Consider the following 21,599-nt stretch of genomic DNA (forward strand, 5'->3'; position numbering starts at 1 on the left):
AACCACTATTAATATATTTTTAATGGAGTCATCGAGTTTCTTGATTCTGGTATTATGCATTTACTTTTCAGGTCTTCATTCAGTCTCTTGATGTTCAGTTTACTTGTGAAGTGCAATTGATATCCAATTGGGAGATACATTTGAAGCTTCACTCACATGATCTGACATTAATGGCAGTCAAATTGGAAGACACAAAAATTTTGCAAAAATGATACATCGATTCCAACAAAAACAATATTTTGTTTATTTCAAAGAAGTATCATGGAAGCATAATGATTAATTTCAGAAACATTCAGAACCATTAAGTACACGGCAACCGAGAATGGAACTTGAGCATGACACCTTTGACTGAAAATTATGGACATGCCTTCAATCAAAAATCGACATGAAGGCTCTTTTATATCCATCTGATAGCCTGGTCCTGTGTCCTTTTTCAGCCACCGCTCTACTTCTACGTTCATTAAGATATTAAATCTAGAAATACATGAATGGTTCGCACGTTCAAGGAAATGTGTAGATGACCCATCATCCCAATTGGCTCCATGCCATTATTCATTTCACGCTGATTAGGCGAGAATCCACTGTTGGGCTCCTCAGTATAGATTTGCATTAGGTTGAATGACAGCATTTGTAACATGTACATGAAATATCTTGTGTAAGAGCAAATATTACGTTCGCGCAAAGGTGACTTATGTGAATGCAAGCATCACAAAATACACTACATGAATAGTGCTTCTGTCTTAAGTGCGCAAGTAGGAGTTGCGATTGGAATCAACAGTAAGGCTTAGTGGAAACTCTGCATGTACAGTGTTTTAAAGCTGTTCACACACACACATGTCGTAGTGAAGGCCGTTCCTTGCTCCTGTGTGTGTACGAATATGTCTAAGGTCCCCTATCCCGCGTCTGTGTACAGATGTGTATATAGAGGTTGCTTCTATCAGTGAAAGATTTGCAGCAAATGATAAAAGAAAGGTTTCCTTCCGGTGCGGGTAGGCATGTGGGAAAGAAGGTTGTCCCTGCGAGTGAAATACTAGCTGCACACATTGCATATGTGAAGATTCTCACACGTGTATTAGTCCGCATGTGACGTTGGAGAGAAATCGGTCGAGTGAAAGATTTTTTTTGCAGACTGTGCATGAAAAAAAGGTCACGCTTCCGAGTGCCTGCGTACATGCGTAACCAAGTGGCTTCTAGCAGAGAAAGACATTTCGCACTCGCAACATGAATACGGTTTCTCTCTCGTGTGTCTGCGCGTGTGGATTAAAAGGGTGCCCCTGTGTCTGAAGGACTTGCCGCACACGTTGCAGTCATACGGTTTCTCTCCCGTGTGTATTCGAACGTGGCATTTGAGAGCACCCTTCCCACTGAAACATTTTTTGCAGATTCCGCATGAATACGGTTTCTCTCCAGAGTGCGTCCGCATGTGTGGGCCGAGAGAGGAACTCACGGTGAAAGACTTGCAGCAGATGCTACAGGAGTAAGGTTTCTCTCCCGTGTGGGTACGATAATGTATTGCCAAGTCACCCTTTCTCGAGAAAGACTTTCCACACTCTTTGCACGAATATGGCTTATCTCCCGTGTGGGTAATCATGTGGGAAACGAGGGTGCCCTTCTTAGTGTAGGACTTGCCGCACTCGTTGCAGGTAAAAGGCTTCTCACCCGTGTGTGTTTGTATGTGACTTTTGAGAGCACTCTTCTGAGTGAAAGATTTTCTGCAGATTCTGCATGAGAAAGGTTTCTCTCCGGTGTGGGAACGTAAATGCATAACTAAATGGCTCTTACTCGAGAAAGACTTTTCACACTCATTACAAGAATAAGGTTTCTCTTTCTTTTTCGCGACCAAGTCATTTCGTCCTCTTCTAATGTGAGATGACTCTGAGGAGAAATTTTGTGAAGTCAATTTGTCTTCTACAGTCAAGCTACTCGCCACTTGTGTTATAGCTTTCTCAACCTCTTTTCCTCCTTTCGTTTCCTCGAGAGGCCCATTTCCTTCTTTCTTCGACCCTTGTGTTTTCCCCTCAGGCCCATATGAAGTCTTGGAGGTGGCAGGCTCACAAGAACTACTACTTTCGCTCAGCAGAAGGGTGGTGAGAGTCACATCTCTGATTGATGATTCTGCAACGGCATCAAAATTACGAGCAACACAATGACTATTCATGCAGAAACAAAACGAATATGATCAGATAGAGAATGGTTTTACACATTTATTAGCGACAAAAGAAAATAAAACGAACATTAAGAACTTCCTTCTTAAATCTAATGAGGGATGGAATGATTATTTGTTTGGATGACACGCTGATGGAAAACGAACAAAAAATGCAATACCCCACAAAAACAAAAACTAATACTAAGGCATAAAAAATTCATAATGGCCTCTGTAGGTCTCTCTACTACAATTATGAAAGTCGGTTTGATTGCCCGACTTGAATTTTACATGCTCCATGTCCACTCGTACTAAAGTCTCCAGCACTATTGGAATATTAACCACAAACTGCTAGGACGGGAGAATAAGTACACAGATGTTTTGCTTCGTGACCAGCATTTTTGACGTTAAGTAAAATTGTTCCTGATTCACTGTTAAAAATGATCACCTCCACACGAGGTGTCTTCTTAGCGGAAGAAATGCTGGTTGGAGTAGGGACAGTTGATAATTTACTATGCAGGGAGAAGGGGATTTGTAGAGTACTTATGAGTCCAGATGTGGTTCCTCGTCGACATCACCGTTGGGCGCGTCATCAACCCACAGGCGTTTGGTTGCCCGAGGTATACAGGATGATCGGCGTACTGGCGTTGCTCGATTTGATGAAATCTCCTTGACACAGCTCCCCGCCCTCCTTTCTCCCGCTCCGCGGTGCGTCGCTGACCTCTTCTTGATCTAACGATTTGATCGTTGGACTATTCTTCCTCATAGAATAATCCTCCAAGATCGTTAGAACATTAATTGCTTATGCTTGGTTTCGCTAATAGTAGGGCCCGCCCCCCTTTGTGACGGTGCGGGATTCCTCGTCCATTCCCTTACTTCCCTTGGAGGAGTCGTCGGGCTCTCATCGCGACAATGCCTCCCATCCTTATCCTTCCTCTGTTCTTCCCCTCTCGAGGTGGCTTGGGCGTATAAGTCTCGGTCTTGGTTCCCGGTCCTCGAGAGCGTATCCTATGCGGGGCCCGTCCTGGGATCCCCGAATCCACTGACCTCTTCTTTCCAGGCTTACGGAGTATATCAGACTGCCTCCTTGCACCGTCCACCAACATATCAACCACGACGCCTAGCGCCGGGCCCATTTAATGCCGTCGTTCACGTGACACAATAGACAAACGACATGCGAAACCCTAATGGAGTAGAGAGCAAGGCCGCCTGTCTAATGCTGTGCCCATGACTTTGGAATGAGCAAAGGCTCGAGACAGGGAATGAGCGAAGTGAAAAAACGGAAAAAGGGGAAGGTCTTTCATCTACGACGACCGCAGGGCGAAGGTGTACGATTGGGAGTAGTGGGTGACTTATGTAAGGGGTTCGTTGAGCAGAATAAATCTGAAAGGATTGCAGGTCGTCTGAATGTGACAGTAGGGGTTTTGGCAAAAAGACTGGCTGTCGACTTATTATTTTTTAGACTAGGGAAGAGGGCTTTAAGGATAGATCGCAGGGATTGTATTCCAGGAAAGCAAGTGGCCCAATTTTTACCCCTCCTTCTATCCCTAGTCATCTCGTATCCTGTCTACCACCACCCCCTGCGGCCTCTTGTACTTCCAAGAATGCAGTTTACCAAAATCAATGTCAACACTGTCCCTCCTTTAATAAAGGCAAATCTTCAACTCTCCTTAACATAAGGATCAACAAGGACAGGGCATCATGCACCTCCTCTCACTTTGCGTCCATGGTGGCGACACATGCGGCCATTCATCGGGCGTCAATCCAATGATTGTTATAGTGCATCAGTTTTGACCTCCCTCCCCCCACAGACCACCCATTAAAACTTAATTCCATTGAAATAATGTACAAACGGCTATTTAAAGCATTTCTTCCTCCCAGCTTAAATATCAACCGATAATCCCTTCATTGCCTCAGCACGCTCTTTCCCCCTCCCCCTTCGGATCCAACCTCCCCACTATTTCCCCCTCCCTCAGCTATCCTTTACCTACAGTCTCCTACCTAACTCTGAGGAAGGTGGTAATACGCCAACGAAAATTTAGTACTTAGTGTGAGTGTTTTTTTTATCTTTTTTAATGTACATAAAACTGCATATCCATGGCTAAGTTCTAGCGACACGTATCTCAAAAATAGCAATTTTTAAGGAGAGTAAAAGAAACGATAATTTTTTAACCTGTACACTGAAACTGAAAACCAAAATTTCATAAAACTGAAAAAGAAATATTTTACTCACTCATTTCCACATTTGGAAAGAAAGAGTTGACTTTTTGCTTGTATTTTATTTTTTTATGTGAATACACTTGAAGATATCTCTCTCAAACCGGCGGAATTTGAAATGTGTTGTAAGAACTTAACCATCGTTAAACATACATACAGATCAAACTCAAACTTCTTCTTTAAAATTGACGAAAAGAATGAAATCTGGACCTATGAAGAATTGGTGTTTGCATGAGAGAATTTGAGTTAAACAATGGTGTTTTATCATGTAATGTCCCAAAAAAAATATTTTTAAAATGAAAAATAATTTTTCTGGCAATTGAATATTTTGATTCGCCACTATTTTGCAATTGAAGTGATTCCTAAGAATGACAATCATAACTTTTGTGGTACTGCAGATGAGTATCTAGAAATAATATTTTGGATGCATGTAAGTCTTTTTCTTCCTGCAAATCTTTTGCCCTACGGAATAACAGTGAGACACTCGTAGACCTGCGAGATGTGCCTTTCTTCGTCAGCGAGCACAACGCCATCAGAGATTAAGGGAGTCTTAACGCGGCTACCCCAATCATTTAAGTTCCCATCACTAGAATACACAGTTCTAAAAAGTTTCAAGTCTTTTTTTTTGCGTTTCATCACAGCTTCAATAGATTTTCAAGAGACTAACAACACAAATCCTCTTACCTGGAAGCGGTGACAATAGCAAATTTCCTTCACCTATTTAGGTTGATACAATTCAGACACGTGAATTACTGAGAAGTGAAGACTAGTGCCACGTTAATAACCTATCCAAAAATAATTGATTCATTTGCAAACAAATATCGCGCAAGCAAATTTTTATCTCTTCCCCTCAAGACTGAATTTTCGGGCTCAGAGAACATTTCACCAATTTGGGCCCAAAGTCACATGTCAAAAAGTCATTAAAATTGGTAATATAACGTTTGTCCAAAATGTTTTAACCATTTTCCTCTAGTTTGCGGGCTTGTCACATAATTTGTTTACATTTCAATTCTTTCATCGATATGATCTTCACAGATGTGTTGCAGTTTTCTTTGAAATATCTCCCGGATTTCTGCAAATAGCTATGAGCTAGTCTTCTTCTTCTTCTTGCAGTTTTAGGCAAACTAACAAGTAGTCAACCAGGCATCTTAGTTGAGGTATCTCTACAGCCAAGTGTTACCTCGAACTCATCTCACTGGCGAATTACAAAGTTAGGGAGTTGGGTGAATGTATGGATTGGGCACTGCAAAAGAAAGGTGAAATTTTGGGACCTAAACAAACCTTGCCCATTTCTCATCATGGAAGTGAAATATCAACTGCATGCCTTTAAATGCTCACCTATTCAATTAACGATCTGTCTCCCACTTATACCCAGTTTTGGGTCGAGGAAAACACATATTGTGATGCAGGTTTCTTTGCCGTATTCAGAAAATAATTTTCTCTCCGACAATGAAAAAATATTCATTTAAGTTCCTCATAATGAGCAATCTAAGGGGAAAGATGACTGCCCCTAAATATACCTCTTGTGGCGAGGTGGATAAAACTGACCACTAGAAACATTATCTAACTAGAAAAAAAACAGCATGGATACCCACTATCATCACAATGGAGAACAAAAATGCCAAACTCCTACTATTATGAGATTAAAATCAAGTTCGGTTGTTTGTAAGCCACACTGATTTCATTCCCGGGGTATTTATCTTAATTCTTAATAATATTAACAACATTTCACTCCAAGGAAGCTTCATACTTGATCACATGTTAAACCTAACAAAGTTAATCCCATGGTAAAAGGGTGAATAGGAATGTGCTCATTTAAAAGATTTTAGCTAATTTTCCATTATTTTAAAATTGACCAAAAGCAGAGATAATTTTTGCATTTCATTTGACCAGTTTCCAAATTTTCTATGAAGACTGAAATTTACTTTTGGACGCTCGATTCTCACAGCATGCGCTCCATTCTGGCGATTTGTCGATAATTTTTTTCAATAAGCTGGCCTCACAACTTGGATGAAGCAAGGCAATATTCCGGTATGAAACTTAAGCTGTCAAAAACGCTGCATAGAGAAAATAAAGGAAATTTTCCAAGCCACTAGCCCAAGAAGCTCAATATTGAAAACTATTTTTAAAATAAAAATTTTTGTTAGGGAAGACCATTTGAAAACACACAGATGAATAAAAATCAACTGATTTGGGCATTACTTGGGGGAAGGATGAAATGTTGATGGTGAAACAAAAAGCACAAAACACACACACTTCTGTTCCTAAATTTTTTATTTATATGCTGTAAACTAGTTTCAACGTCTACAACATCATTACAAAGATCAACAAAAGCAGCTTTTTCTTTCACCATTAACATACAGATGACTTATTCAGGTCCTTAATCCTTCACAATGAGTTTAAAATAAGGCCGCCTTGGGAGGAAATGAATTTTCGCCATCCTATATTCTCGGCATGGAACTGTGAAATCCTGAGATTCTTCTCATCAAAAAGCGGGCTCAGAATTAAATTGCACGTACTTATTTCATCCTGTAGATGGCACAGCATCGGGTGCCTTGGAGATTGGCATGATTTGACTCCATTGACCGCATCCATTGAGAAATATGGTTATTTGAAAGTGCATTGCCAGGCCATGTACAGTGGCCGGTGATAAGTTGTCCCATAAAGCGTCCTAAGCCTAATCTGTAAACAGTTATTTGCAACCCTCAATAGTACTCACCAGATGTCTCTGTAGTGGGCTCATGGGCATTAGTCAAACTCTCCACTTGGTCCCCATCCTCACATGAAGTAGGCTGTAATCATCAAGATATGAATCACGTATGAAAAGAATTTCAGGACCTTTTTTTGGAAAGGATCGTCTAAATATAATTTATAAACCACGTTACATTAAAATTTGATATTCCTCATAAATATTTTCCTTCAAAAATTTATTTTTTTCTACACTTTGACAGGAAAAATATTTTATACTTCAAAAAAATGTTTTCTCACTTGTTTTACCATTATTGCAATCTTTGATTTATGTTATGCCTTTATTGTGATATTATCTTTATTAGTTAACTCTACAATTGATGTCATTTTATTCAAGTGATGTCATACACGAATAAAGGTTTCTTTGGTGTGGAAACAACAAAGAAAAACATGATTGAAACTAGGCATCCAGGTGAAAAAATGGGATAAAATCTGTTGCTGCTACAGAAAAATATTTCCATGCACTAAACTAATTTTTTTAAGTGTAATTCATACAGAAAATGATAAACAGCATGCAACAATAATAAGTAAAATTTTACACAATGATTAGAACACACAGAAGAATTAAATTATGAAAAAAGAGTGCAGCATGCAAATGTTAAACCTAGGACCTCCAGATAGTAGCACAACACCATTAACACCGGGATAACGCTCCTACTTGAAGGGAGACCACTTCTATGGGAATAAAATATACCTGTAAATGTTGAACTGCGATTCTTTTTTAACCATTGATTATATAAACACAACGCGCCTATTGTCGCTTGAATTCATCAAGCGATAATTGGGGGGTGAAAACATATTTTTGTCACATGTGTTCGAGTATTGGGTCCATAAGTTGCTTAAAAAGCGCAAAAAATAAACTCACAAAGCCATTAAAATTGACGGAGTAGACGAACAACACGCATATTCACCTTCAACAATATTGAAGGTCCTCTTAGTAACCACGATGATAGAGGCCTTGAGAGAAGGTTTTGAATTGAATATTTACGCAATGGAGAGAAATATAAAATTAATGATGGATGAACAAGTGAAATATAGCCAATTTTTCGTATTTTAGCCCCTATCCTAGGAAGTAGCTCCTCCCTTTCTGATTTTAAGGGTTAAAACCCAATAAACTGAAACAATATAAAACATTTTTTTTAATAAACGGACTGAGACCAATTAATACCAATACTCAGCCGCTCAAGGTAATTTCGAAGACATTATCTAAATAAGCGAGGATCTATCATATTTTATCACATTTCAAACAAGAGAAGGTGCCAACAATGCTCTGTCCCCAAAAATCCAGCATTCGCAAATTCCTTGAGGTATATTTATAAAAATTCGACAATTATACATGTTCACATATTCATAACTACATGGCAAGATATGGGTAGATGAAAGCCGAATAACGTGAAAGATAGCTATCACCTGGCCTGTAATTTTTTTCACAAACAACCATATAATTAGCTATTCTAAAACCTGTCCTCCTTTGTAAGGTGAGAGATGGCAATACGAACACGAAATATAAAACATAGGTCACCATTACCAAAGACGGTGGGGGGTCATTGATCAAATTAAAAACAGCATTAGGCAAATTGCAGTTGGATAACAAGGCTTCAACAATCAAATTCCGCCTTAGAAACCACATCGAATAAAATCGGATGAAACAAATTAGCAGTCGTATTATATATGACTTTCATTTCCATACCTTGCTTAACCTCTTTCCTACGCAGGGCGTAATTTCACAGCCTGAATTTTCTGATGCTAAAGAAGGAAGGCCGGACTTTCACGGCTTGAATTTTTCGAAGCAAAAGGCTATAGGCCGTGTTTTCACGGTTTCACAGTCAAGCATGCCAAGTGGGTCCCAATCGCCATTAGGATCCCTCGGCGCGAGAGATCCGACCCTTTCCTATTGTCCGTGTGGGGATTACCTCGGCTCGTTCCGGCTCTAAGTGTCCCACTTAAGGAAGGTGCTCATGGTCACTTATTTGTTTATAAGGTGGAATAACTAAAAACGTTCATAATGCATTTATTGAAAATCAATGCAAGGAATTAAATTCTGTATGCTCTGCTGATTGGTTCCAAATTTTAAACGGAATTCTAGTGTTCATATTAACGGAGTTGATAATCAACTAGAACAATTTTTGGAGACGCTAAGGTTAGATGTTTAATTGTTATTTTTATAACTCACTAGCAAGTTTATAGGAGCGACATTGTAATGATTTACATCTAAAAATATACATTACTTTGTCAGCTACATTTTAAGTGTACATTTGCGGTGAAATTCGATAGAATATCCAACTTAACTTCTATGAAAAAAGCCCTCGTAATGTAATAAAATATGATTCTTTCAGTTCTTTGTCATGAGCCAAAATTACAGCCACTATTTAAAATAACCGCTTACCAACCTTTAATACAAAGGTATTATAAACGAATTTCGCTATAAATACTGATAAATGCATATCGTAAAAATTCGTACATTTAATGTAACAATAGGGAATATTTTGCGTAGACACATGTTGTGAGAAGCATTCCATACCATTGCAGGAATAATAAATGCTGTACCTAGGTATTTACTCTCATATCTTGGTTCTCCGGTCAGGATCCATTAAGGTGGTCTGCCCTGTGCACCTCATGGGCTTATTTCGGGACACATTAGCGCATTAATGTTTTCTTGGAAAAACTTATTATCCTCCAACTGGAACACCCAAGAGTATATTGGTGTAAGTATTCTCCTAATGAAATATGTACCTGGAAGATGAAAACCTCACTCTTCTCGGAATAGCTCATTTTCTTTTCAAAATTTTCTTGGCGTGTATTCAAATTTAACCGTAAATGTTCTGTACGCATTCCCCTTCCTCCTCCGGCAAGGATTTTCTTTCAAATAATGTTTCGGTGGAATTACATTTTTTCTTGGAATTATACAGCCAGGATTTTTTTCTTGAAGTGCCTTTCATTTCGCTTTGGTTAGTTTTGCTTACGTTCCCGTAGTGCTCAGAGTTACTTGGTCGAGTGGAGCATAGCCTTGATCTAAAATATGTTAATATCATAAATCGTAAATACATAGAAGTAGGCTAGGAACATTGAAAGATTTCATTCCCTTAAAAGTATTTGATGGTCTATGGTATAGTGCCGTTTTGCTGAAAACCCTAAAAATAACTGTAGAACTTCATTTAAAAGTTGTAAATGAATTGCAAAATGAAAGGAATACATTGATGAACTGATATTTAATGCAACAGTAACAATTAAAAAAATTTAAAGTGCACTGGTAACAATAAAGTGACCACAAAAGTACGCTGGGATGGGCTGCCTTCGGGGGAAAGGGTCAAGGATTGTAATTGCCCAGTTGCCAAGGAAAGGCTCCGGGACCCCGCTAGGAAAGGTCATTAAGGGGAGGAAGCGACTACCTGGATAGTCCCAAGCCGAGAAAAAACTCCATACGGGGCAAAAAAGAATTTCTCAAACCCTTCATAGAGCCAAAAGCAACTTCCCGTGAAGGAGCTCGGCACGAAAAGGCTAACAAAAAAGTGATTCGCGAATAAAGCGTATCCAAGGAGATTGGTATCGATATAACTCGCATAGGAATGAATCGATTGAAATGGCCATCATTGTTGACCTTTTTAATGAAAGTATCACCCTGAAAATTTCATCCATCTACCTTGAATGGTTGCTAAGATATTCAAGATTGTATGGTCCACAAAAAAAATGGCGACAATGATTTTTCCTCGTGCAGGATATTTTTTGGAATTTTATAATGAATTAATCAAATGGGTTACGGGGAAGGTAGGGTAGATAGATAGGGTAACAAGCACCCTAAACGATTTTGTACGGAGATTCCAAACTTTCATATGGCATATGTCTCAAGGCCAAAATCCCAGTTTAAAAATTTGCCCATTACGACTATGTTAAAACGAAATCCTTTATTTCTCAGAATTGTTTCGACACAGGAAAATTCCAAGATAGCCAAAAATTCCTCAACCTGATACGTCAAGGAATTTCTTGTATGATCATTGCAAGTTGGTCAAAAAATTTATAACATTTTCCCATAAGAAAAGCATTGGAAATGTTCAAAAAATAATAAAAAAATACTAAATATCCATTCGTCGCAATGGCAACCGTACCAAAATATCAACATATAAAATCTAGTTTCCATCCACGTGTTCCTGAGACATTTATAAATACCGAATAGAATCAAAAAAGTTTTAGTCCCATAGGGCTCCCATGTTAATTCGAGTAGATATATCTCAAAAAACCAATCGACTTTTTAAAGTTTTAAGATTTTTCCTCCCAGTAAATTTTTTTCACTTTTACATCCAGTAACCTAAATAATCGCATCTATGACCGTCGTGGCTGTGAATTTTGATGAATCAGTCAGTCAGTCGATCGAATTGCTGCTATATGTTGATTAAATATGGGAGAAGATTTGTGGACAGCACACAATGTGATACAACACTACAGATTGAAACGTGAGCCGTGGTTTTCTTAATGAGATATGATTCATCAGTCCTAGGATTTCATATCGTAAAATAAACATCTTCATGAGATATGATTTAGTGTTACCAGGATTTAACATACTAACATATAAGGCAAGTAAACAACAACATTTATGTGCTACATAAAAAGATTAAAGCAGCAGCTTTTGAGATAACAATACTTGTGTCAGTTCTTTGTAACTTTCAATGGAAGGGGTTACACTGCCTGTAAATACTCCTACATCAGAGTAGCAAAGAGAAAAGGAATACTAAAGAAGGGTTAGTGTACTTTCAATAAACTGCACCACAGGGAATCCACATTCTTACATTGCAGGAGTACAGCTCTTTCCTACTTACCGCAGGTAAAAAAGTTAAGCTTGGTCATTAGTAAAGGCACAGCTTTAATACTTATCATGAGCCAGTTACAAACAAGCTAATATGTGAAGCTTTTCATACCTAAATAATGGGTAGCTTCTGAAAATCACAGGTATTTTATGTCATCACATGATAAACAGCACACACATGAAACACTTTAGACCACCAAGGTGCCCCACCTCCCAACTGGAGAGCTATTAAGGTCAAGTTTATTGGTCCCAGGATTTAATGTAGTAATATATAAGGCAAGAAAACTACTACACAAATCAACAACATAAAAAGGAAAAAAAAACTGCTGATATTAAGATAAGATACCTTGTTTAAGTTATTTATAACTTTGAATTGAATGGGTTACATTTAAGCTGTGTAAAAAGCAGAATGTCCTATGATTTACATGACAAGCGTTTACATTTTTACCTTCTATCTCCTTCATCAAATAATTACATTCCATTACAAGGATTCCGTACATACCTGGGCATTCTCCTCCGGAGATGGTTCCTTCTTTGGCCCAATCAGCATCGCGTCCAGGTCTGCTATGATGGCTCCCTTTCCCAGAGCTTCCACCTTTTCCTCTCGGGAATCAGTTAAGGTATTGGGCTGCAACATAATGCCCAATCATCATCATTAACGATTTAGATACAGAAACATAGAAATGCTTTTCAGAATTAGTCACACGAATAAAAGTTAATTTCAAATGGATATACTCTTCTTACTATCCTGCAAGTTAATTAATGCCAGCAATTGATAATGTTTTGAATATTACGTTGAAACGGCGGTGACTTAGAAAGAGGAGACGAAAGGGCAGCTTTCTAGTATACACAGTAGAAGACGTCACTCCACGGTGCCAATGAAGGAGTTCTCTCATCCCACAGCGAGACCTGTCGCAACAACGATTATTTGGAGCCAGCCAAGGAATCCTTCTCCACCAGCAACTCAGAGAGAGCAATAAGTACTCTAGCCACCTATAATCCCCTATTTTCAGCAGAATCACAAGAGCCCCATTACCCCCCCCCCTCCACCATTCAAGATAAGAAGAATTGTGATATATTCCCGTGCATTTTTTAAATATTTTTTTATGTCCTCCCTTTTCCCCGCGTGTGTGTGAATGTTTAATTGTAGTTATTGTCATTCATTAATTGTTGTTACAGGGTATTTAACTGGCCAGTAGCAATAGTTTAATTTTTGTTATTCAGTGAATCATTTATTTATGTATTTAGTAGAACATTTCCCAATTGAAGTGCATATTAAAAGTGTTGTTGGAATTGTAAACTGTTATGTAAGCCTTCATTATTTCGCACGTGCCAGCCTCCATTCTGCAAGTGAATCCACACTGAACTCACTTTTCCATTTCCCCCACCTCCCCTTGTCCCCGAACCACGACCCCCTCACCTTGGGTGATCCCTCCAAAAACATCCTCTCCCAACCCCGAACCCAAAACCCCGATGGACGGATGGACTGGGTTATAGAACTAACATTCATTTGTGGAAAATAAAAAGGGGCAATAACAGAAAATAAAATTTTAGTTTATTTTGGTTTCTAATTTGGCTACGAGACATCAAAGATTTTGACAAAAGAAAACTTACTCAGAGGAGATAAAGCAGAAGACCATTTTGAGTTAACGAAAAAGAGAAATCTTTAGAATAACATCTTATAGGACAAAAGTTGCATAACTTGAATGGGGAAATATGAAGGCTTTTTTCTCAGCATGTAAAGTTGATAAGTGGAGTATTCTTGAGGTGTTTTTACATCCAGAGACTTAATAAATGCTAACAATAATTCTATGATGTATATTTCCACAGAACGTCATTAGTATGCCCGGAAATGACTGAATCCTTTACAACTGATTTCCACAAAAGATTTAGACTGTGCTTCCAAGCATAATGAATTGTTTCAGGAGTAATGGCACTTAATTCATGATAAATTATTAACAACAAATGATGATTTCTACAAATAATTATGAAACTGCACCACTGAGGAAAGTTACAACACCCTATGTCATTTTTAGGGACATCTCTATCCTTACAAACAGACTGATACGTTATGCTTTAGGAAGCTTAGTTACCAGTGATGATGAAGCAAGAAAGAAATAGTCAGTATAATAGCGCAGGCACAGAGAGCACTAATAAAAATAAGACAATCCTCACAATTAACCCCCAAAATAAGGAAAGAGTACATCTGATACTACATTTTGGGCATAGTAAAAAATGGTAGCCAGGTTTCATAATGGACAGCTGCAAGAAAGTGAAGATTGGAAGCTATCATAATGTGATGCCTCAGAAGATTACCAAAGATAAAAATGAAAACAAAAGAAGGAAGTACAAAGAAGAGTGGGAGAAAAGAGAAGTCTTCTAAAAAACTTTTCTTAATTGCTCACCTCATAAGATGTGATGGCCTTGTAAATACAATAGTCAGATAATAAGGAGAGGTAGACAGGAAGAAGGGAAAAGAAAAGTTTTGTATGTTTTTCATGGCCAGGTTATTAAGGATATAAAAAAGGTCATAGACATGAAAAGATAAGCAGATGTTAGACAGAAATTGAGGGAAGTATACAACCAATTTTAGTTTTGCAGACTTATGATAGTGATGCAGTACAATGTAGAGTTCATTAATAGTGTTACCTGATCGGAAGAGTTTTGATGTACCAGTTTGCTTAAGACCCCATCAGTACAATCATTGTGTACATGTCCTTCATCGTTGCTAATCTGATCTTCTTTAAAAGAAGAGCACTTGTAGGTAACCGGATCACACTATTGGCAGGAGGGAAAACAATGGATACCCATTTTAATCAATTTGTACACGAAGAAAAAGTGTTCATGAACATAGCTTAAATTACATAGTGTACGTAGAAAATAAATTATTTCTGAGGAACAATTATGGCCTCTTTGTAGAAAAACAGATAAACTTAATGAAGCAAAAAGATTCAGCCACTAAAATTCTTATTCCTTCTCAAATAATCTAATAATAGCCATTGTTAGAAGGAGGAAAAACTTTTTTGGGAAAATCTTGGGAATATATAGCTTTTTAAGTTGTGAAATTCCCTGATCATTAAAATTTATTTCCAAAAGGGAACATTCCAAGAGCACTGACTTAAAAAAATGATAAAAATCTTAGAATAAGCAAATCTTAACCCTTTCGCGCCGGACCTTGGTTCAGGGAAATTCTTCCTCAATACGAGTCTCTTGAAAGTTTACTTTACTCCCTTGTACGAAGCGTTTTCGCATCAACTGAAGGCAGTGGTTCCCACCCTAACCATTTTTGGACCCAACTCAGAGGGCGCCGATCCCTTTCCTCGGCCTCTGTCCCAGACCCTAGAAGGTTTAAAAGCCCCTTCCTAGCACGAGTTCGTGGTCAATTGGCTAAAATGTTAATGCAAAATATATGAAAATATTTGTTGCTCACACCGATTTTTTTACATTCAAAATGAATTTTGTGTTTTTTTCTGAGCGTGCAGAAATTTTAAATGAAGTTCTAACGTTGATTGAGACGGATTTAATGTATTAACTAGTTGTTCTATAACTCCGTTGATATTAACATTAGAATTTTGTTTGAAATTTCCATGTGGTCAGGAAAAAATGATGAATACATTTCTAGCATTGAATTTCAAAAGTAAGCGACAGATATTTTTTGGAAAACACACTGCAAATAACAGTAGTTGACCGCGTGGAGAGGATAAGAAAGGGTCGACCTGAGCGGCCGAAGATGGGACTGGGCTCGGGCTAAGGCGGATCGTGAGGTGCGACTACGTCCGTGGGTCTATTGTGTCCGTCACGGTCACTTTTTTCAACCTGTGCCGCACAGGCGTGGCATTCGTTGGTTAGGGTAAGAACATTCAGGATACACTGGTGTGGCATTTGTTGCTAATGGAAGAAAATCCTCGCCGCACAGGTGAGGCATTCGGCGCAAAAGGGTTAATATTTCATTAAAAGTGGAAGTGTTTCAAAACTATGAAACAGCAGTAGAAAATTCAGTCAGAGTAAATAAAAATCAGTCCGCGTCACTAAAAATTGATATCTTTTGGCAATCGACTTGCATTGCAAATATCCAATACCCCATTCAAAAATGGTAAAGACAGACAAAACCCTAGCCTACGCTATAAATTACTGTTCACAAAATCCAAATCTGCAACAACCTTATTACTATGAATGTCAATCTCTCATAAGGAATGAGAGTTATAAAGTTGAATCTGGCTAACAGCTGCATCATAATGTCATAGTCGTTCTGTCAGAGTACCAAAATCAACAGAACTCAGTGATACTCTCAATTCTTTATCCCTCTTCTGTTTCGTGACAAACGGAAGCGAAAACTGTGTTTGTATGATCACAATAAATGTAACCGCTCAATGCCGTGATGATGGCAAGCTCAATTGCTCAGTGAGAAAATTTGAACTGTCAGTTTGGCAAAGTACACCAAATGTATCTATAGCAATTAATTATTAATTTAAACAATCAATTCATGAAGGCTCTTCTGTATTTGTAAATGACTGATCAGGTGAGGGAAAATGCTGTACGTTCTGGTGAGAAGTTTTGTGAATATTCCACTATGGAAAGACATATTACCCCAGAAAAAAACAACCATACAAGGCAAGAGTAAACTTACCAATTCATCAGTAATCAATGGGGCTGAGTCATAATTTGAAATTCCAGCAGGATCTGATGTGTTCTGCTCAGGATAATTCTCCTCACTGAGGTGATCTTGGTTCTCCTCTTTTACATGAAACTAGAATAGAACAATGAATGTCACTAAAAAGCAAAACAGTAATAACCTCATTTGATAATAAAAGCTTCTCCTTCACTTACAGCCACCCAATCTGGCCAAAATAATTATAATTACTTCAAAATAATTCGACATTAAACTCAACAGCACTGATTTAAAACAGCTTGACAACTTCTAGAAAATATTTCTTAAAAATCTAAGACTAATATTATCTTAAAATAAAAAAAAATATTGAAAATGTTTCAAAACTTTTAATAACAGCAGCAGACATATTGTGTAAAAGTCAATCAAAATCAGTTCACGTCACCAACAATTGATATGTTTTGGCAGTGCATTGACAACATTCAGCACCACATTCAAAAATGGTGAAGAAGGACACATCCCTAGTCCTGTTAATGAATTCCTCTTCACATTTGTGCCATAATGGGCACTTTTCTCAATCCCTCCGAGACTTGCCGAGTGCCACTCTCGCGAAGCGCTGGAGTGCCTGCTTGATTCACGTGTGCCGCTGATTCTTGCGTCCTGTGAAGTGCTCCCAATTTATAGTGAATTCATCAACGGCGTCACCCTCTTTATGCTATGTGTAAACTTCTATTACTCTCCGCCACCACTTCCCCAATTGTAAGGTGAAACGTCAGTGTGAAACCTGTCTTCCCCTCCTCTGCCTTCACCTCCCCTCTAATGCCTGCTTCGAGCGCGGTCGCTATCCTGTAAGCGAGCCGGCCAGCTCTCTCTTCTTCTGAGCTCGGACAAAGAAGGAACCTCTCGTGCCTGGCATCTTCCCAACGGCAAGAGTACTTTAACCTCAGGCAATTTAGTATTTTATGTATTGTGCTCCTAAAGCTTACTTTGGATATTAAACGTATTAATACTGTTGGAAATCAACCTTATTGTTTGTTATTTTTTTCACTCTTAACCGCCTATTTCTCGTCAATTCATTCTCGCAACGTTTGTGCGTTGTACATTCAACACATAATCCAAATCTGCAACAATCTGATTCCTGTGAGTATCAATCTCACATAAGGGACGAGTTTTGTTGTCAGATCTGGCTAGCAGCTGCATCCTGATGTCATGGTCATTCTATTAGAGAGTACCAAAGTCAACAGTAATCTGCTTAACTCTCAATTCCTAATCGCCCTTCAACTCCATGGTGAACGGAAGTGAAAACTGTTTGTATGATCACAAAAATAATAACTGCTCAGTGACGTGATGATAAGGAGCTCAATTGCTCAGTGAGGGAAATTGAACTGTCAGTTTGGCTAAATACACCAAATTTGTTTGTATCAATTGTTCATTATTATTAACCCGACAGTAGACGCGCCCATTTTCCGAACAAAAATGGTCACGGTTTCCTTCAATTTCCTTAAAACAGTATTTATTATATAAAAAGTTCACATCTCGACGTATCCTTTGTTAATTTAGGAATGGCTATATTATATATTTCAAACCATAAATTCAACTTTTATTTTCTTTAATAAAATATTTCTGAATAACCTATTTTCCAGTAAGCAGTTCAAGTTCCTCTGGAAAAATTTCCATTTTTTTTGTTTCAGCCAAAGAACATTTGAGATGTTGAGATATAAATACATGGCAAATACTTTTATAAACAACAATCACTGTATCTCATCATATTTTCAGTGTCAACCTATATTTGCCTAGCGTAAATACTAATAAATGTACTAAAATAATCCCACTTATCAATAACACATCTTCCAACTTATTTCCTAGTTTTCTCGTCAACCTTTTCTCAGACTCATTTTACACAAATTCCTCTTCAAATTTTTTCAAATCTCTGGAGATCATGTCCAATATCGATCTAATTTCACTGTATGGAAAAGTTAAGGATCAAGTTATCCCACGAAGAAAACTTCTTTGTAATTTTGATTGTGAAAATCATTAAAGGCGACTATAAATACTAGGTGGCAAACCGTAACGAGAAGCGGCACATGGGGTGTCTGGCGCACCCCACTCTGGAGAGCTTTGACAAAAGTAATTCTTCTTATAAACTTGCATTGATTTTATAATCATGTTTTACAGGTATCCGACGAGAATTTAAAAATCAGCTAGAGGAGGTTACAGATCATTGCAGTCACAATTGCAAGTAAAAATAGCGCTTAAATAAGACTGGATTGTCTGCGACACCCCACCCGACCACTGCCGGGTTAAATGATTCAAACATGAAAATGCTGTGGGTTTCTGCAGAGAGATGTGGGGAATATTCCATAATGGAATGACACTGTGCCGTAGAAAAAGAGACCAGCACAAGGCAAAAGTACACTCACCAGGTCATCAGTGGCCAATGGGTCAGAGGCATCACTTCCAGCTGGAACTGATGTGTACAGCACGGGATAATTCTCCTCACTGAGCTGATCTTCCTTCTCATCTTTTATATGAAACTAGAAGAGGATAATGGACGTCACTCAATAGAGGCAAAAGAATAATTCCCTCATTCGACAATGAAAACTCCTCTATTAATTGAGACCACTCTAGCTGGCCAAAAGAATCGTGAGTTTCTTGCAACTCACAGATAAAACTCACAGGTTAGCAGTGTTGTACAACTGATACTGATTAGCATGAAAAAAGATTTGTGTGGTACAGCTTTTTGGCTCACAGGCTGCTATAGCACCACTCCAACAACTAAAGGCTACATAATTGTACTTATATTTATGACATACACCCTCTTTCTTCATATGACCGAGAAACTGAAGGTGGTTCACCTCAAGTCTCAATGCGTATAAGAATAGAACTTACCGACTTATCATCCCTGGGTAGTAGGCAACCTGGAACAGGAATATATATTTCAGTTGTTTGGGCTGAGCATGAGGCCTGTGAATTGTTTTCAACCACATCTTGAATGCAGCCCTTAGTCTCCACGGAATGCTCCGAATTGTCATCAGCTGCCCCTCCTCCTTCAAAACTCTGCAGACAAAGTAACAGTGACAAAACACTTATCTCCCTAAAAACACATACATGGGATGCACTAAATCATTACCAAAAAAAAGAATTCTCTACATAATGTATCTGCTTTCATTTAAAAAATGGAGAGGTGTCTGCACGCCTATTAATCCATCACTGAAAAGCTACAGTGCCGATTGAAACAAAATTTAGCGGGAAGATCCCTGATATTCTGAGTTCTTGCAGCATCTTTTTTAAATACATGTGGGGCCATGATAGCTGGCCCTTCACTGCAAACTGTACAATAGACAATGTAGATCATTCAGATAAATCATTTCCCAAATTAAAAGAAATCAAACTAAAGGTAAGGATTCAAATTTTTGTTGTAAAAAAATATAATCGAGTTTCCTACTGTTACACACGATTTACTTCCGCAATTATAATTTTTGGAGTAGTGGCTTTTGTTAGGACAAAATCACTATTTAATTTTTTCTCAACAGTAGGGTTGAGGAAAAAACATGTGGAAGATGTTTTCAATGCATTTATTATGTTCTAGACCTCCTGCTAATATTAAAAAATAAACTATGGAGGAGAATACTGGGTGTAATATTTATGCAGAAAGGAAAGAAACCTCAAAGTCATCTTGTCTTCCAAATCATTTTTTATGAAACTGTTTTTCAAATAACACTGATACTATTATCGTTAAAACTTGCAAAACAAGTCATACAACAATTATGTATTATGGACTATTCAAAGTTCTTGCTGTCTATCAATAGATGGCTATAGAACTGATTGCTCGGCGTTTTTGAAATACCAGAAACATCATGACTCAAGCTAAGACATTTGGTAGACAAACAGCTCGATGACCATGATGAATACATCTCGGTAATAGATACTTAGTGTTGTGAGAAAATGTCTAAGTTTGAGCCAATTAACCATCATTTATGAAAGCAAATGATTTTCTTCTTTCATTCAAAGAAAACAGGGGATAAAGTTCATCAAGAGTCCCATTAAGTTAACCAAGATGCAGCTCTACATGAAACAATATTAAATGATTAGTATCACTGCTTTAAACACTGTAATTCAAATTATGACAACTGTCCATGTGAAGGAAGACCAAAAACCTTCCAAGAAACTTATTTATGTGGGCCATGATAGCCGGCCCTTCACTGCAAACTGTAAAATAGACAATGTAGATCACTCAGATATATCATTTTTCAAATAACAAAAAATCAATCTAAAGATTAATGATTCAAATTTTTGCTTGCAGAAGACCAATGGGAAACTATACACGAGTTTGCTTTTTTATTTGGAGTAACCCATCAAGCCATTGCATGTGTTGGTAATTTAGTATTAAGCAAGGAACTTAGGTTCCAATTATTCAACAGTGATTCTACAGCATATAAATGCTCTACCTCACATTACAAAACCCATTAAAACCTAGCTGGAAATAATGCAAATGCAAAGGCCAAACGGTAGGTACCCGCAAATTCTCCAGGCATTTCTCTGTCGGATTATTACTTGTTCCATTTGATGGTACATGGTCTGACAGATACACAGTTGCACCCATATGAATACATTGAAAAATGGTTTCCTACATGCTTAACCTCAAAAGATGAACAGTTTAACCATTATGGTATTCAAACTCTGCCCAACAATGATGCAGAAAAATTGCATCTGATGATGGACAACTTCCTTCCTTTTACACGTCATCCATAAGATTATCGGATATATATAAATCCGTTTCTATCATAGGGTGGTCAGAACCTTATTATTCACCCAGATTTTTAAATTATTTATCAAATCAACCATTAAAATACAAAATAAATACATCTAGCCAACAAAATCTTTTACTCTACAGTTACGTGAAAAAGTTTCTCACAACAGTTATCTGTATAAACTCAAAGACACTCTAGAAAAATATGAGCAAAAAACATTAATCATTCCTACATGAACTTAAAAAATATTTTTGTCAACACACTTCAAACTCGTAGAATTATATTGATCCACCATTACATCAGCATCCCATTCAAAATATCACTCAATTACTACAC

General features: G+C 37.9%; 1 protein-coding gene across 1 annotated transcript; it reads right to left on the reverse strand.

The window, feature by feature from the left end:
• Positions 1-446: 446 nt before the first annotated feature.
• LOC124170370 (zinc finger protein 260-like) lies at positions 447-21,115 on the reverse strand. The gene is made up of 9 exons (XM_046549092.1): positions 21,029-21,115; positions 19,402-19,569; positions 18,933-19,046; positions 17,614-17,730; positions 16,534-16,653; positions 14,556-14,684; positions 12,409-12,534; positions 7,080-7,152; positions 447-2,115 (listed from the first exon to the last, which is right to left on the reverse strand). The coding sequence occupies exons 1-9, from the start codon at positions 21,113-21,115 to the stop codon at positions 1,148-1,150; spliced, it is 1,902 nt and encodes a 633-aa protein (XP_046405048.1). The 3' UTR covers positions 447-1,147.
• Positions 21,116-21,599: the final 484 nt, after the last annotated feature.

The sequence above is a fragment of the Ischnura elegans genome, chromosome 13 (genome assembly GCF_921293095.1).
Source record: "Ischnura elegans chromosome 13, ioIscEleg1.1, whole genome shotgun sequence".
Classification (NCBI taxonomy): Eukaryota; Metazoa; Arthropoda; class Insecta; order Odonata; family Coenagrionidae; genus Ischnura; species Ischnura elegans.

Bases quoted from the DNA above. Each gene is read 5' to 3' on its own strand.
- LOC124170370 (XM_046549092.1), bottom strand. From the start codon at position 21,115: ATGGGTGCAACTGTGTATCTGTCAGACCATGTACCATCAAATGGAACA. The intron at 19,570-21,028 runs GTACCTACCGTT...CTTTGTCTGCAG, and splicing joins AATGCCTGGAGAATTTGCGG to AGTTTTGAAGGAGGAGGGGC. The intron at 19,047-19,401 runs GTAAGTTCTATT...ATCCTCTTCTAG, and splicing joins TACCCAGGGATGATAAGTCG to TTTCATATAAAAGATGAGAA.